The sequence below is a fragment of the Vitis vinifera genome, chromosome 10 (assembly GCF_030704535.1).
Source record: "Vitis vinifera cultivar Pinot Noir 40024 chromosome 10, ASM3070453v1".
Lineage (NCBI taxonomy): Eukaryota > Viridiplantae > Streptophyta > Magnoliopsida > Vitales > Vitaceae > Vitis > Vitis vinifera.
The window spans coordinates 2,523,677-2,541,956 of NC_081814.1; the positions used below are offsets into that span (position 1 = coordinate 2,523,677).

General features: G+C 33.8%; 3 protein-coding genes across 3 annotated transcripts; 2 read left to right on the forward strand and 1 right to left on the reverse strand.

Annotated features, from left to right (window-relative positions):
* Positions 1-1,015: 1,015 nt before the first annotated feature.
* LOC100259703 (pentatricopeptide repeat-containing protein At4g16390, chloroplastic) lies at positions 1,016-3,387 on the reverse strand. The gene has a single exon (XM_002269564.5). It carries the CDS (start codon positions 3,352-3,354, stop codon positions 1,249-1,251), a length of 2,106 nt encoding a protein of 701 aa, XP_002269600.3. The 5' UTR covers positions 3,355-3,387; the 3' UTR covers positions 1,016-1,248.
* Positions 3,388-5,144: 1,757 nt separating this feature from the next.
* Positions 5,145-12,442, forward strand: LOC132252624 (uncharacterized). Its single transcript, XM_059739877.1, has 3 exons — positions 5,145-5,476; positions 11,588-11,669; positions 11,795-12,442. The coding sequence occupies exons 2-3, from the start codon at positions 11,597-11,599 to the stop codon at positions 12,277-12,279; spliced, it is 558 nt and encodes a 185-aa protein (XP_059595860.1). The 5' UTR covers positions 5,145-5,476; positions 11,588-11,596; the 3' UTR covers positions 12,280-12,442.
* On the forward strand, positions 6,111-7,170 carry LOC104878152 (uncharacterized). The gene is made up of 2 exons (XM_019218080.1): positions 6,111-6,407; positions 6,655-7,170. Exons 1-2 carry the CDS (start codon positions 6,111-6,113, stop codon positions 7,168-7,170), a joined length of 813 nt encoding a protein of 270 aa, XP_019073625.1.
* Positions 12,443-18,280: the final 5,838 nt, after the last annotated feature.

Here is an 18,280-nt window from a genome sequence, read left to right on the forward strand (position 1 = left end):
GGAACAAGGTCAACTCCCAACTGGGATGAGAGGGCAAAAACTATAAAGAAGTCAAGAGTATTTTAGGTTAATTCTGCACTTTCGAAGGTCGTGTGCTGGCCTAATGCTGTTTTTGACTCCACTAATTTCGAAGATTAAACAAATCCAGCTTATTAGTTTGTTCTGTGCTGGTATGGAGTGTCACCTTCTCCAAATAATGGTCTCTCATCATGCACAATATGAGAGCCATTGACCTTGAAGGAGAAGACATGCAGGCATGAAGCCTAAAATCATAGGAAGGAGGGAGCCCAAGCACCGGTTTTGAACAAGGATGGTATCGACTTTTCAATGCCCTTAAGGGGTGTTCCTTTGTCAGGGGATACCAGTATTTTAAATTTCTACTATATTGCACAATGTCAGAACTGGTATAAAACAACTTTTAAACATCCGGATGCTTACGGTAGGCCTAAATAACAAGCAGATACATTCCTGGGCAGAGTCTTTCCACTCATTATAATGATAACAAACACAAATGGGCTTATTAGGCCAATGAAATTCCTAAATCTTAAGAGTTATTAAGCAAAAGATCTACATTAGCTACAAATCCACTGCTTGATTTTCTTCCTTGCAACAATAGGCCTCTAATTTTTGTCTCGTATTATAGAATCACAAGCATCTGTGAGGCCTCTTTGAGTCTGAGTTCCCTATTATCCTACAGCTGTGTCATTTGAATTGAAATCTTTTGGCAACTTTATAGGAGAATGCTATTTTGCAGACCCACCTTTCTCTGATGTGTCCACAAATGTTTGAATGTTCCCACTCCTAACACCGAGTGGTATATTACACTATTTTCCCAGCCTACTTCAGAGTATAAATGTTGTTTTCTGCTCTTTTTTCTATATCAACCGTAGGGAAAATTCTAGGGCCAGTGGATGGTCTTAAGTGATTTACAAGAAAAAAAATGAACAGATACAACATTAGGAAACCTAAAAAGATAGCCACAACCTGTAGAAGAAAATGAAACACATGCCCAAGGTTCAACAACTCTTAGCACTTGATTTACTATATTATATATTTAAGTAAATCTAAGTTAACAACACTTCAGCAAATCATGAATGCATTTTGTATCTAGTAGTACAAAATTTTTCTCTTAGATATGGCCAAAATCTTAGGGAGGAGGAAATATGAGATAGCTTGTCTACTGTTCCCATAGAATGCTGGTTCAGATGAGTACTAATTCAATATAAAACCCTAGTCAGCATTACACACCTAAACAGCAACTAGTTCAGGTGCACTTCTAGACTCCAACCATGATGTGGCTGCAACCTTTGTTGTTAGAAACCAGCCAACCTTATCTGGGGCCTCATGAAATGGTGCATTTAGTTCCTTCAAATGGGACTCAAAGACACTCGCTAAACCTTTGTCTGAGTATTTGTGTTTTCCATGTCCAGTGTTGATTCCAAGCACTGCCGGAAGCTCCTCCCCAACCTCCACTGCTTTGGACAAGTCATTCATCCAAATGTGCAACGCAGTCAAAGCTGCCCCAAGGGAGAGGCTCTTCAAATGTAAAGACCATTGGGTTGGTGATTTAGACTGTATATCTATGTATATCTCAAGTGTAAGCCCCAGGTCAAACAGCTCACAAGCTTTCTCCAACAGATTGAGGTTGACACACAGATCAATTAAGCAATTGCAGTAAGCCTTCTTTACATCAGCGCTAATGGAATCAAAGAGTTCAGATGCTTCTTTTCTAAAAGTCCCTTCCCCATTTTGCTCCTCCAGCAAAAGTTTCACCACATTACCAAGCTTTGGGTTAGCCTTGTCAATGCAGTCAATGAGCTTACCAAGTTCTTCCTTAGGACTTTGGGTCATCACATTCAACATACAACCACAGAAACGATCATCTGGAGTTATGTCTAATTCCAAAAGCCGGTCAAATGTCCTAACAACCTCATCTGTACGATTGGCTTTCCCATAGCATTGAATAAGTGATGTCAAAACAAAGATATTAGGCTCAAAACCTGCTTCCAACATTGCATTCAACATGGCTTCTGCCTCTGAGACCTTCCCACTACAGGAATATATGGTAATCAATGATGAAAATGTCCAACTGTCTGGCATGCAATTCCCAGAACTCTTCATATCTTCAAAAATTGCAGCAGCTTCTTCAGTGTAGCCAACATCAGCACACATAGCTAAGAGAGTATTATAAAGAACCACACTCAACTCCAACCCCTTCTCCTTCATCTCTTTGTACACAATAAGAGCGTCTTCAGCATAGCGTGCTCTGCCATAGGCCCGTAACAAGGCAGCATAAGTTCCCCAACTCGGTTGGAGGCCATTGTTGGTCATCTCTTTGTAAATATTCTTCGCCTGCCAAGGTCTCTTGGCTCTTCCCATAGCATCCAACAAAGTATTATATATAACCAAGTTGGGCTTAACTCCAAGAGCCTTCATCTCTTCATACACATTCAAGCACCCATCAAAATTTCCTGACATCCCATAAATTCTAATCAATGTCGAGAATGTCACCGGATCAATCCTCCATTTTTCTGTTCGTGCACGATCATACAATTTCAATGCCATATCAACATTGCCAGCTCGTCCATACGCATCGATCATGGCCGAGTAGGTAACATCATCAGGATGACACCCGAATTCAGGCATCTTCTCAAACCACTCCACAGCCTTATTGGGCAGAGAACTAACCCTAGCACAGCTAATTATTGTCGAAAACGTAATATTATCAGGCTTAACTCCTCTCTCAAGCATTTCATCAAACAGCTTCTCTGCTCTATCCAAGTTCCTACACTTCCTAAAAACCTTCAAGGTCACATTATACAGAATCACCTCTCTGCTCGGTTTCAATCTCTTCCGAAAGAAACCAAAAGCAAGAAGTGCCGTTTCCGGGTTCGTCATGTTGTTGAGGACAATCACAGCGTCCTGCTCTAATATCTTATCACCTAAACACCTCAAAACCTGAGAAACATCTTCCTCAGTGGCCTCACACGAGTCCAAAGAATCGGCTATTTTCACTAGAGAAGCATACCTGGCATCATACGAGTGTTGACGAAGCTTCGAAGCTCTGGGGCTTCTGGGGTTGACCCAGATGTAACTTTTGGTTTTCCTATCTGGGTCTTGAGAATTTGGTGGATTTGAGGCATCTGCCTTCTGGGTTTCTTGTGGAATTGGGTCCTCTAAAGAGACATGGGTGATTTGGAGAAAGGTTCTTGAGTGAAGTGAGAGAGAATTGGGTTTGAAAGAGAAGCTATTGAAGCTTCTCAGCCTTGATTTCCGTGAGAAAGAAAGAGAGTTGTGGAGATAATGGTGGTCATGGCAGAGAGAGGAGGGCGAAGAGCAGAGATGGTAAGCCATTTTTCTCCTTCGCTCTCAGCTCTCTGTCCGTCCCTTGGGCCTTATCAAGAGTGTTATTACAAAAAAATATAATTTTTTAGAAATATATATTTACCATAATGACCTTTCACAAATGAACATGATTCCGCTCGGTCAGGGGGACAAAGTTGTCCATTGGGAGCAGATATTTGCTTTACCCTAATTTTTGGAACATCTTATTATTAGGTCAATATAATATGTAAACATATAAGAATTAATCAATTAAAAGGAATAGCATAATTCCCGAATTCGTAAATTTAACATTTTTCATATTTTTATTTGAAGAATAATTCATTTTTGACATAAATATTATTTATTGATTTCAATATTTATATGTATGTTTTAAAACAATGATACCAAAATAAAATAAAATAAATTGAGAATTAAAATTTTAAAATTAAGTTTTTAATAACCCTTTTAATTAAATCACCTAATACATAATTTATATATTATTAAAAAGTTAAATCTATATATAAATGATAATATTATCAAGATTTCGGTATCATCTTCTATATTTATAGAACTTTCCCTCATTTGTAAAAATTCTTAAGGTTATGTTTGGTTCTCAAAATATTTAAGAAAAAAATGTGAGACAAAGAAAATAAAGAAGAAAAGTTAAAAACAAAAAAAAAAACATTCAAAGTCAGTAAATTATTTTTATACATTTATTTAATTTCTCAATTATATAAAAATTAAATAATTCTAAAAGATATAAATTCTTAACTAAGTTTAATTATGTTTGGTTTTCTTTCATGTCCGTGAACTCAAACATGAAAGAATAATATTTTTTTTTAATATTTTATTTATTTATTTAACATTTTTCGGGACCAAACATGGCCTAAATGTTAGCTTACATGAGATGGTGGTTCAATTATGAGGCTAAAATAATCCCGGAAAAGCCTTTTTACAAGTTACAACATGCCCTTTACAATCATGAAATTAGCATATTGTTGGTCATACAACAGTTTTACCATCGGAAGCAAAGCAAGCACCATTTTGCATCCAATCATAAAACAGTTTTCCCTGGTCAGGCATTAACACAAACACTTGGTGTTCAGTGGTAGTTTGGGGTGTTTGAGAGAGAACGAAGTGATGAGTGGGCATGGGCAAATGGGCAAATGGGTAAAAACATTCTATAATAGTTTTTATTTTTCAAGAACAATTTCTAGATTCCTTATTTGACAAGGGAGAAAGCCCCATCCATCCATGAGTAAGAAGGCAAATCTAGTAGACTAATGCCCAAATATAACTTTGCATTTGATTAGAATCAAATCAGAGTAAAAGGAAGACCATAAAAAGGGTTTTTAGGACATAAAAATATGTTTTACATTTATAAATTATAATATCGAAGATATATTGACGGATATTTTGACATAAAATATCGATAAACCTAAAATTGATCAAAACTTATAAAAATATAGAATAAAACTCTTAAAAATGAAATTAAAATTTTAATAAATATTTTAAAATTGTTTTATTAAAAAAATTAATATATATAATATTATACATGTCAATAAAAAATATAAATTTGATAAGTGTACATGATAAAATTGTGACATTTGATTATAATATATTTAATTTTAAAATATATTTAATATTAAAATTATGATATAATTGTAGACCCCATTTTGGGGAGACATAGCCGATTATGACAAGTGTCATCGTCTGGGATGACCACGTGTCACTCCAGGACCGGTTGATAAGGTATCACGCTAATGGCTTTGTTAGCCAATGAAAGCTAGACACATGGAGATTTCTTTCAGCAGAAAAAGCTGAAAACCGTTGAGGATGGCAGCTGGAGGGTAGTGGAGAGAGGCAGCTGTGTGAGGTGTCTTGAGGGCTGCGGTTAGAGGATTTGCAGGGGGGCAGGGTGCTGGTTACTGGCAGGGAGAGCTGCAGGAGGACAGGTGCTTTTTGGGGACATGTTTGTTGAGAGAGATGAGAGCGTTTCTGTGACAGAGCGAAGGAGAAAAAGAAAAGGCTACCGGAGGAGTGAACAGGAGCTCGCTCGCTAGAGAGAGGTTTTAGCCGGATGGAGCTTGAGCTGAGCAGAGGAAGTTGGCTTGAAGCCAATCAAACTTTTGCTTGAGGGGAGCACGGCTAGGTAAGATTGCTTGGGTTCATAGGTTATTAATGACCATCATACTTCTCTATTCTCTGGTTTATGTGATTATTTTGCATTGTTTGTGAGATTGCTTTGTTTGGTTATTGTGGCTTCATTCTCTATTTCTCTGGTTTCATTAAGGATAACCCGACTGTGTTTTGGATTGGTGGTTTCATATTTGAAAGCTTTCTTGTATCTTGGACTTTTTCTCTTAAGACGTTTTCCTTGTTTAATCCATCAACCTTCAAACCCACAGATAAAGAAAAATGAAATGGGTTTCTTCATATTTGTTGGGGTGTTTGGTCTTTATTTATCCTCTTTTAAAGCTTCATTCCATGGTATTCTCTGCTTCTTTCTCCTCATTGTGTGCATGGGTGTTTCCCTCCGAGTCTCTGTTTTGGCTCACACTTGAGGTTCCTTCTACGAGTAAAGATACCAGAAATGGAGCCTAGCTTCTTGTAATTGATAAAACAGCTGGAGTCGCCCATTGGTTTAAATGAAGCAGGAGTTGTTAACCGGACTGTGTCTATGAATGCTCTGTTTTGGACCCGATTTGCTCTGGAAAGATGAGGAGTTTCTGTCTCTCTTCTTCCAAGAAGAGCAGTAAGCGAGTCTCGGTGCCGACAATGGTGAGATGGGTGGTGCTCTCGTTATTGCTCGGCTTCAAGCCGTGGAGTGGATGATGAAGGTCAATGCCCGTTACGGATTCTCAGCAGTAACTGCGTTTCTCGCCATTAACTACTTGGATAAGCTCATTTCAAGTCTCCATTCTCAAAGAGATAAGCCATGGATGATCCAGCTAGCAGCTGTGACTTGTCTCTCCTTGGCTGCCAAGGTGGAGGAGACCCAAGTGTCTCTCCTCTTAGGCCTGCAAGTGGAGGACAACGAGTATGCGTTTGAAGCGAAAACAATTCAGAGAATGGATTTTCTGGTGCTCTCAACGTTTCAATGGAAGATGAACCCAGTCACCCCACTCTCCTTCATTGATCTCATCATAAGAAGGCTTGGATTGAAGACCCATCGCCATTGGGAGTTGCTTCACCTATGCAAGTGTTGGTAGTGATGACAGGCGCTATCTTTTGGACCTCATGAGAGTAACTCCTCGTGATGCAAACTATACTAGACCTGGGCCCTGATTTTGTATTCTAAGACCAGAATTGATCACTGCCTTTTGCCAGGCTGAAGTGGCAGAAAGATTAAAAAGAAAGACTAAATCTGGGGGTGAGGTTCATGTAGCCTCTGATTCACCAAAAGCTTCTAGTGTTGATGAACAAGTGAGAACTGAGGCAAATGATGCTGTAGCTTCTGATTCTCAAGATTTGACAATTGAAGGAAAGATTGAAACTGCCCCTGCTGATGATTTGGTTAAGTCAGATTTTACTTTGTCTGAAAGGATATCTTGTGATACCAAGAGTGCACCAGTGGATGAGGTTTATAATTCAGTTTTGGAAACTACCCCTGTTGGTGATTCAGTTAAGCCATATGTTTCTTTGTCTGAAGAGGTGATTTTTGATGCCAAAGGTGTGCCAGGTGAGGAGGCTTATAAGTCTACTGTGGAGACTGCTTTCGTTGTTGATTTAGTTAAGCCAGAAATGTCTGTGTCTGGAGAGGTGATTTGTGTTACTGATAGTGCTCCACTTGGGAATTCAGTGGCTGATTTTGTTAGCGACACTAATACAGCCATGAAACGTTGACCAAGTCAAGAGATGGCACAAATGGTATGGCTATATTCAGGTTCGTACAGCTCTTTGTTTTTTACTAATCTGGAAAAGTTGGAGTGGGGTCCATGTGTTTTGCCGCTTTGATCATTGGGAACGATGCCATTGAGGATGGGATTTGTCCTTGTAGCTTTGATGTTACCTCGTCTTCATCCTCGTATACAGTCTGGTTCATAATGGATGCGTACTTTCGTGCATTGAAGGATTCGTTGAATGATTCCAACACCAGAAGTCCCGTTCGCTGCTGACACCCTTGCAGCCAGAATTCACTGTCTGGACTACTGCATAAAGGTTAAACCCCAGATCGCATCACATGCTCTTCGCTATTATCTTCTCTGAGTCTTCTTCTTCCTCGTCTATGGCTGTTGATTCCGATTTTGATGCGAAGGTGTTTCGGCACAACTTGATGAGGAGTAAGAATTATAATCAGAAAGGATTTGGACACAAAGATGAGACTCTAGAGCTCATGAATCGCGAGTATACTAGTGACATCATAAAGACGATTCCACTGCTGATCATTCTGATTGTGAGAACAAGGCTGGAAGTTGTGATAACCAGAAGGGGTTTGGTAAGTTCTAATGAGAATGATGTGACGCGAGGGACCTTTCTTATGAAGCCTCATGATGATTCATTCCGGTTTGGAAGACCTGAGTGGCTTCTCCACCACAAACCAAATCACGTACCCAACTGTATAGTGTTGTCATTGTCTCTCCAAGACGTCCAAGGGGATTAATTTCAGCGCCATTAGAGAAAGCGGAGGTGGATGATGGAAAGTCTGAACGAATCACCGGTGTTGACAATGTACCAAACGAGAGGAAATTATTGAAGTGATTGAGGGAAGCCAAGGAGCGGAGCCTCTCAAATTTTTGGATACTTGCCACGTCTTCAAGATGCAGTAACTGTAGTGGGATGCTTGCATCTAATCAAAGCTCTAAGGCAGATACGCCTAGCCACCTTTTGCATGATCAACTTTGGACCGCATATCACCTTTTATTTATTTATTCTCCCATTTCCTTATCCCTTGATTTTGAAAAAATGATTTCTCAAACCTCATTTTATAAATAATTCTCCAAAATTTTTGTTTTCAAATAGTTTTAAATCTAAAAGAAATCTTTCGTCCTTGTAGAGTTTTAGGTATGAAAATCCCATTTTTAATAAAATTTGGTCGTCATTTTCTTTCTGACAAGCCACTTTCAAATCTTCTTTGATTTTCTAAAATGTTTTAAAATAAGCAAGAATCAAATTCCGTAATTCCAAATAATGGAATTTATTGAAATTGATTCATGTAATATAAATCGGGCTTTGGTGGGGGCCCCACATACATGTTCTTATGATCGATTGATTGACTGATTGATTGACTTGATTATCATACATAATTGATTTATCTTGCTCTCTGACATGCATACTATTATTCTGTGTTTATTCACTAACCCCATTCCATGATAGCGCGTTGTTGTTTGCTGCCTAGGTACGCATTCATTCATTCTGATCATTTACTATACATATTCTGATCCTCATATTGTGCATGATTGATTTGAGTGTTCATTGACTTTCTTATTGACTGCCACGTTAGCTTCATCCTATCAGTAGAGACCCGACTTTAGGGACTTAGAGGGGTGCTACGGCCGGTACCGTACCTTCCCGATAAGTAACCTGACCCCCGAACCCGATCCGGTTTTTCGTAGATCGCCTTTTCTAAAATAAGGAGTTACACTAAGGGTTTTTCTTTCTTATTTTGTTTACCCTTTTAAAAATAAAACAAAAATAAGTGGCGACTCCAAGTCAAATTTTTTTAATCAATAAAAATCAATTTTTCAAATAAAAATCGAGCTCGTCATCGAGTGGAAAACGCATGAACCGAAATGCGGGGTCCACAATAATATAAAATAAATGATGATAAATATATAATTTTTTAATATTTAATTAATATATTAAAAAACTATGAAGAATGTTATCATGATCATTTTTATATATTTTTTAATTAATTAAATAAATTTTTTATTTTATTATAAAATAATCATAATTTATTTATTTTTTAAAATATTTTTTAATATTTTATATATATATATATATATATATATATATTATATGTATGTTATTTAATAAAAAGCTAATTTATCTTGATGATCGTAACATTTTAAATAATAATATCAATAATCACGAATATATAGATTTTTTTATTTTATAAAAATTATATATATACGTAGTCATAGCAAGTCATACTAGTGATGGTGAATGATCATAATTGTACCTGACAGACTGAGAAAAAAGGTGATGGTGAATGATCATAATTGTACCTGACAGCCTGAGAAAAAAAGGTCGGGTGGACAAAGCCAGCTCATGCAGATAAAACTTTTGTGGGCCATCCCACATAACGACAAACTGGATGATGAAACGAACCTGAGCTCACTCATGCCACGTTTTCACATTTCATTGGGTTGACTTGTAAAGACTCAAAAAGTTTGGTCTACTTAAAGGGGGTCTCCTCAGCCTAGCCACTTAATACTCAATTCTGAGCTCGGATCCCATCACTCGCAGCGATGGCAGAGGTCTCCGCGCCCCTAATCTCGAGCTTTGACCCAAAATAATGCTTTTTTAAAAAAAATTCCAAAAAATAAAGTGGTTTTGAAAATAATGCCCGATCTAATGCGTCTGTGCCACATAAGCCGCCACGTCATAAAACCGTAGTTGGTGACTACGGTTTTATTTTTCTAAAGTGTTTAGAAACCGTAGTTACCAACCACGGTTTTAACTTTTAAGTTTAAAGCCGTAGTTGGTGACTACGGCTTTGACTTTTTTTTAAAATGGTCAAAGCCGCAGTTGGTGACTACGGCTTTGACCAGTCAAAGCCGTAGTCACCAACTGCGGTTTTAACTTTATATATATTTATATATAACTTTAATTTTTTTAATAAAAATATTATATTATTTTGATTTTAAATATACTTATTTCATTATTTTAAAAATTATAATATACGAAATTAAATAATTGATATTTTTAATTTGATATAAAAATATATTTTTGAATTTTATTAAAATAATAGGCACTATATTTAATATAAATATAATTAATTAATTAAAATAAAATATAATAAATTATATTTATTTAAAATAAATAAATTATAAATGCCTATTTAGAAAAATAAAAAAGTAATATAAATTATTATAAAATAAATAAATAAATTTTTTTATATAATATCGCCGGAAGATGGGCAACTAAGTCTCCCATGTAAGGCTCCCATAAAATCTGTGCATCTAACTGGTCTCGATAAAATATATAAAAAAATTATTAATTAATATAATAATTTATATTATTTTTTTCTCCAAATAGGCATTTATAATTTATTTATTTTAAATAAACATAATTTATTATATTTTATTTATATTTAATTTTAATTAAATAATTATATTTATATTAAATATAGTGTCAAATGTTTTAATAAAATTTATTTATATATTTAAATAAAAATGTGATAAATTTTAAACTTAAATTAGACTTTTATATGTGTGTGTGAGATTATATACCACTTATATATAATATATAAAAAATTATTAATTAATATAATAATTTATATTACTTTTTTATTTTTCTAAATAGGCATTTATAATTTATTTATTTTAAATAAATATAATTTATTATATTTTATTTTAATTAATTAATTATATTTATATTAAATATAGTGCCTATTATTTTAATAAAATTCAAAAATATATTTTTATATCAAATTAAAAATATCAATTATTTAATTTCGTATATTATAATTTTTAAAATAATGAAATAAGTATATTTAAAATCAAAATAATATAATATTTTTATTAAAAAAATTAAAGTTATATATAAATATATATAAAGTTAAAACCGCAATTGGTGACTACGGCTTTGACTGGTCAAAGTCGTAGTCACCAACTGCGGTTTTGACCATTTTAAAAAAAAGTCAAAGCCGTAGTCACCAACTACGGCTTTAAACTTAAAAGTTAAAACCGTGGTTGGTAACTACGGTTTCTAAACACTTTAGAAAAATAAAACCGTAGTCACCAACTACGGTTTTATGACGTGGCGGCTTATGTGGCACAGACGCATTAGATCGGGCATTATTTTCAAAACCACTTTATTTTTTGGAATTTTTTTTTAAAAAGCATTATTTTGGGTCAAAGCTCCCTAATCTCTTCACTCCCTTCACGGCTGAAAAAGTTCAAACATGTTTTGAAAACAAATTCTGGAAAAACTGTTTGTTTTCAAAATAGCATATTATAATATCAAACATATTTTGGAACCTGGAACGAGGTTTTTGTTTTCTTGTTCTTTTCATCTGCTGTTTTCTCCGCACCACTTACTGACATTATTGGATAATTCTTGTAATGATTTCTAATTTTTTTGATTGGTAATATCGCAGGGTACGACTATGGTGCTGAAGGTTGATCTAGGGTGTAAACGCTGCTACAGGAAGATCAAGAAACTGCTCTGTAAATTTCCTGGTGAGAGTCTTACATATATATGCGTGTGTTTGGTATAGTTGAATTTTGAGATTGTGGGCAATGTTGAAAGGATGAAGAAGTGAGTTGTTTGTTTTGATTTTGGTGTTGAATTTTATGAACAAGAGAAATACAAGATCAGACTTTCATTGAGAAGGAAGACACCGTGAGAATCAAAGTAGTATGCTGCTGCCCTGAGAAAATCAGAACGAAGCTTATCTGCAAAGGTGGCCATTCCATCAAGAGTATCGAGGTTATAACACCCGTGAATCCAAAACTTCCAGCTGACAAGCCAAAAAAGACTGGCGAGAATCAAAAACCTGCAGAAGGCAACCCAAATAAGACTGATGATCAGAAGCCACAGCAAAAGAAAAAGCCACAGCAATCACCAGAATATCCGACTGGAGTGTGCTGTAAGTCATGCTATGAGGGACGTCGTGGTGGCCCCTGCTACCATGAATATGGAATTCCGCACCAACCACCATCTTATGATGGATATATAAGGCTAGTGCCATCCTATGATGGCTGGGCTTCTGGGTGTCGCTGTGACAGAAGCTATGGTTGCCGCTGTGAAATCGTTATTGAAGAAAATCCCACATGCACCATCCTGTGAATCATACTCCATCGTGATTGTCGTTGTCTGGTGTTTTTAATTCCTTTTCTCAGTTGGGTGTTGAGTCGGTGATCAGTTCTTTTGGGTTCTTTTCTCGTCCACAACATCAAGGCTGTATAGGCCAATAATGTTTGTGGACTAATAGATGTTGATTTCATCCTTAGATGCGTATAATTCACTTAAAAAAGAGCATAAAAAGATTATCAAAAGTACCTTTTGTAAGGGCCCTTTTGAAGACACCCTGAATGGTTCAATCCTCAAAATACCCCAAAAGGTACTGGTATGGAACATCCAGAACAGATGAAACAGGCACATTGTTAAGAAATCTGTGTATTGAAAACCAAGAAAATGGAGATTATCTTATTGATTGAATAAATAACTTACTAGCTTATAAATAGCCTTACAAAGATAACTCAAACAGAATCGAAAGTAACCCGGCCACGTTCAACAATTCTAGAAACGTGGTCCATGACTAAAGAATAGATCAAACTAAACAGCACTCCCTTATCAATAGGGAATACAAAGAAATCACTTTTACTATCAAAAGCAAAGCACCATTTTGCATCCAATCATAAAACAGTTTTCCCCGGTCAAGCATTAACACAAACACTTGGTGTTCAGTGGTAGTTCGGGGTGGTTGAGAGAGAACGAAGTGATGAGTGGGCATGGGCAAATGGGTAAAAACATTCTATAATAGTTTTTATTTTTCAAGAACAATTTCTAGATTCCTTATTTGACAAGGGAGAAAGCGAGCTTTGACCCAGTACGTTTTAAAAAAGAATTTCAAAAAATAAAGTTGTTTTCAAAATAATACCCGATCTAATGCGCCTGTGCCACATAAGCTGTCATGTCATAAAACCGTAGTTGGTGACTACGGTTTTATTTTTCTAAAGTGGTTAGAAACCGTAGTTACCAACCACGGTTTTAACTTTAAGTTTAAAGCCGTAGTTGGTGACTACGACTTTGACTTTTTTTTAAAATGGTCAAAGTCGTAGTCACCAACTACGGTTTTAACTTTATATATATTTATATATAACTTTAATTTTTTTAATAAAAATATTATATTATTTTGATTTTAAATATACTTATTTCATTATTTTAAAAATAATAATATATGAAATTAAATAATTGATATTTTTAATTTGATATAAATATATTTTTAAATTTTATTAAAATAATATACTCTATATTTAATATAAATATATTTAGTTAATTATATTTAAATATAAATAAAATATAATAAATTATGAAAGCCTATTAAAAAACAAATAATATAAATTATTATATTAATTAATAATTTTTTATATACTATATGTAAGTGGTATATAATGTCACACGTATATAAGTTCAATTAAATTTAAAATTTATCATATTTTAATTTAAGTTCATAATATTATATCGATATGATAATAATTTATTTATATATTTAAATAAATATGCTAAATTTTAAACTTAAATTAAACTTTTATATATATATATATATGTGTGTGTGTGTGTGTGATATTATATACTACTTACATATAATATATAAAAAAATTATTAATTAATATAATAATTTATGAAGAACTTTCAAAATTATATGCAGAATTATCTAATGCAGATGCAGAACTATCATGGGACCTAAGAGATCTGGAAGAACTATTTCTACTTAATTCCCTAATAATATTACTCATTGTCACAGAAAATAATCACAATTTTATCCTTAATCAATTCAGATAATTTCCTGAACATGGACCACCACAAGCGGATCAACACGGGACTTACGCTCCTTCTGCCCTTAAACACCGCTTATCACAGGCTGACCAATTCGTTCACAGGAAATTCAACCCGAACTAAGTCAGGACTAAATTAGTGATTAGTTACTGTTCCAACTCGTAACACCACTCGGTTCTCAAGCAGAAAATGACTCTGATACCATTTGCACCTAGGACATACAACAGTTCATGCACTCAATAATTAAATCATGCACACAATAATTAAATATGTCTAATTATCTCCAAGCATAAAAACAGAAATATTTAATGTCTAATACTGTCTATTTTATTGCAGAAATTTAAGCATAATAACACAAATATTTGAATCTGAAAATATTGTTTATTGAAAATATACCTTGATTACAGAGAGTTGATGACTATAGGTTGTTGACAGCAGAGGGATGACTCTAATTACAAGAGAAATATTTTTGAACTCTCAAAATTTTTACACTCTAATATTTTTTCTGCTCTTGAAGCTAACTCTTTCAGAGTTTTTGAACTCTTTCCGAACTCTCTACCAAGCTCTCGAAACTCCTTTCCAAACTCTGCCTCAGGAAGAAGCCTTGGAGTTCTATTTATAGCAGAGGCTCTGGGCTTCAAGAAGGCTTTGTTCCTTTGATTTCTTCCACGTGTATGGAGATTGCAGGAGGTAAGGTTCTTTTCTTCCTCTTCATTTTTATCACATGGCCAATGAGTCACCTTCTTGCTTTTTACTTTTGAGTCATAGTAAAAAACGAAAGTTACTATTCACAAAACACTATTCACTTTTTTTTTTTTTTTTTTTTTTTTACTTTGCACGCCTTCAGACTTTACATAATTTTTTTTTTTTATACTGGATAATCACAAGGGAGCAACTTTACAGATGTATAAAAGAATCTTGATATCTCTTAACTGAGTATTTCTAAGAGATATTTTTCAAACTTTTGTCGAGCTTCTTTTTCCCAGACATACTTTTTTGTACTTATCAACAAGATAAGTAAATTGAGTTTGAAACAAAAGAGGGACTTCAGGAAAGTTATTTGCAGAGATGATTTTTTGAATATTGTCTTCAGCAATGAGATTATAGTTAGAAGAACTATAAATCTCAGAATCAAGGTCTCTTGCAATCATTTTTGATCTCCAATTTCTGATTTGTTTTTTAAGACTGAATTTAGTACAGGGCCAAGGGTCCTTTGTACCAAACAACTGATATTTTCTCTGATTGGCTTTGAGTAAAATGAGATGTTGAGCAGGGTAGACTCCTCCATCATTCGACCATTCAGGAGGTTTACTTTCTATGATGAGTTCAATAGATTTGAAATCATTAATGAAGGCATTTAAAACACAGACAACTAATTTTCTTCCAAATTTATCAGTTTGACCAGGATGAGAGAAAATCAATTGATAAAGAACTCCATAATCCATGAGGAGGGTTGGAGTTAGCTCTATTGACTCATTGTTGAATTTAATGACTATTGGTTTATAACTGTCTAGGTCAATGTTGGCTTTGCATATACTGTAGGTAAGAGCACACTTACAGTCATGCCTTTCTAATGGAATTTCTCTATACAAGGGATCGGTCTTTGGACAATTATTATAAGTGTTGTTATAACAAGAAATCCAAGTGAAGCTCATCCATTGAATAGTAATTCCAAAAGTACTACAGTCAGCAAGAAATTGCATAATATGCTCTTGTTTTGCTTCCCCTGTAGCTTTAGCTTTTTCACAGATCATCTGTCTAATGCTTTCAAGAAGGTCCAAATTTTTCAACTTGAAAAATGAAAATCTGGAAATTTGACATTCTTGGCTTTCCTCAGAAAGTTTTGAAAGCCTTTTTTGAAATTCATTTTGAAAATCTTTTGAAAATGCATCTTTGGATTCTTTTGCTTTTTCCCTGCAAATGAAATTTTCAAGATCTGTATCCATTGGGGTGCAATGTATATCAGAACTTGAAGGGTTAGAAAAACTTTCTAATTTATCGTTTAACTGTTTAAAATGGAAAGATAAGGCATTTAAAGCTTCCAACTTTTGAATATCACTTTTTGCATTCTAGAGGTTGTCTAGAATGCATTTTTGTGATCTGTCTAAACCTTCAATATTTTTATGAATCCGAAATGACAGATTACATTTAGGAAATACTAGAAGAGTAAATTTCCCAAATGTAATTCTTTCTTGCTCCATTTGTAAACAAAATTCAGATTTTAGTATCTCTATTGAAGAATAAAACAAATATCTAATGATTTTGTCTTTATCATACCAAATTTGAAAATATATTGAATTTATGAGAGGAACATAATTTCGAATAATGATGTTAAAATGAGTTTTTGAATTTTTTGAAATCACATTTATTGATTTATATGAGCATGCACAAATACCATCACAATCCTTTTGATTATCTGATTCTTCTTCTAGACTTGACTCTTCACTTGATATTTCTTGTGTTATTAGTATTTGATTGTCTTCTTCTGAGTCATAATTTTCACTTGATTCTTCATTTTCTTTATCAATCATTAATCCTATCATTAGATTTTTGAGTTTACCACTTATTTCTAATGAATTGATTTTATTTTCTAATTGACAATCTCTTGAATAATGACCTACTTTTCCACATTTATAACAAGTAGGTGTTTTCTTTTTTAAATTTGATTTGTTTGGAGGTTTTGATTTATTAGGAGTAGATTTTACAAACTTCTTTTGAAATTTTGATTCTGTTAAAGGTTTTTTACTTTTTATTTTATTTTGTTTATTTTTTCTTTTTGAAGGGGCAACTAATGTATCATAACCATAATATGAACAAAATTTTCCTAATTCTCTTCTGTTATCTTGTTTTTCTTTTTTCATTTGACTTTTTAATTTGAGATCAGTACAAAGGGCTAAACCTTCATTATTAACAAAAGTAATTAATTCTCCATATGTTAATGACTCATAAGGAATCCTACCATTATGAATATTTCTTATTCTTTGTCTAACTTTTTCTGCAAATAAGGTGGGTGATCCTGATATAAATTTTTCTTTCCAATAATGATTTCCACAATCAGGTCTTGACATAACTTTGACTAAAAACATATCTTTATACCACTTAAAATCTTGAAGTGTTAGACATCTAAGATTGTTAAGGATTTCAGAAGTTCTTTCTTGAAAATAGACTGGATCTCCTATAAAATGTTTTGTTATTGCAAATATTAGAGTATTGACAACATCTTCTTCATAACTTTGGACTGATGTTCCTTCTTCTTTGATTATTGTCTTTTTTGCATTTAATATATATTCTCTATCATTTTGACTCAAATAATGATCCCACCATCCTTTAAGCAACCCAGTGAATCCTATGACCAAGGCACCGACAGCATGAAAGTCAGAATTACTAGTCTTGATTCTATATGCATTAGCAGCCATCATCATTTCATGAAGCAGATTTATTATTTGATGTTCACTCATTCCATCTATATTCCATTCATAAAAACTACTACCATCATAACTAGCAGCTAATTGATAATTTCTTTCTTCTAATTAGACATCAGGAAAAGAGGGTTTTGAATAATAATTTTTTCTACTTACAAAATTATTAGAAATTGCATTGACTATTGCAGGAGGCTTTACTATTGAATCAGGAGACATTTTGAATTGTTCTTCTATTTTATTGATTTCTGATTTTCCTTTTGTTATGGTTTGGATTTGATTCTTAGTTTGATTAATAGCATTAATGTTGAGTTTATCTAATCTGATTTGTATTTCTTTTAACATTATTTCTGTTGGTGTTGCTAATTGAATATTTGATTTTGCAGCATTTATAGGAATAATAAAAGGTTGGTCTAAACACTTAGAGGATGATGATGATGATGATGATAAAGTTGAAGAAACTTTTGAAGACAAATTTAATTTTGATGTTGTTTCTTCTATCCTCTCTCCCGGGGCAGAAGAAAACAAAAATTGAGAAATTTTTGTTGTCTGTTGATTCACATATTGAAGAGAATGATTTGTATAATTTAATTGTTGTTGAATTTGTCTAATATCCTTATAAATTATGGGATTTTGTTCATCTTTGGTTCTTGGAATTTTGAAGGGTGATGCAGAAATTGAATTATTATCAAAATTGAATTGATGATTATTTAAGGGTGGTTGTGAACCTAATTCTGAGGTTATTGTTAAAATTCTTTTTTGAATATTTTCTGAGTGTTTTAAGGCTAATTGGTGTCCTTCTTTATCTCTTAAAGTTATAATTTGTTTTCTTTGTTTTTTAAGTTTGAAAAACCAATAGAAAAAGGGAA

Coding starts and splice junctions, on each gene's coding strand:
- LOC100259703 (XM_002269564.5), bottom strand. CDS start 3,354: ATGGCTTACCATCTCTGCTCTTCGCCCTCCTCTCTCTGCCATGACCAC.
- LOC104878152 (XM_019218080.1), top strand. CDS start 6,111: ATGGGTGGTGCTCTCGTTATTGCTCGGCTTCAAGCCGTGGAGTGGATG. Junction 6,408..6,654: donor TTCAGAGAATGGATTTTCTG/GTGCTCTCAACG, acceptor GCCTTTTGCCAG/GCTGAAGTGGCAGAAAGATT.
- LOC132252624 (XM_059739877.1), top strand. CDS start 11,597: ATGGTGCTGAAGGTTGATCTAGGGTGTAAACGCTGCTACAGGAAGATC. Junction 11,670..11,794: donor ACTGCTCTGTAAATTTCCTG/GTGAGAGTCTTA, acceptor TATGAACAAGAG/AAATACAAGATCAGACTTTC.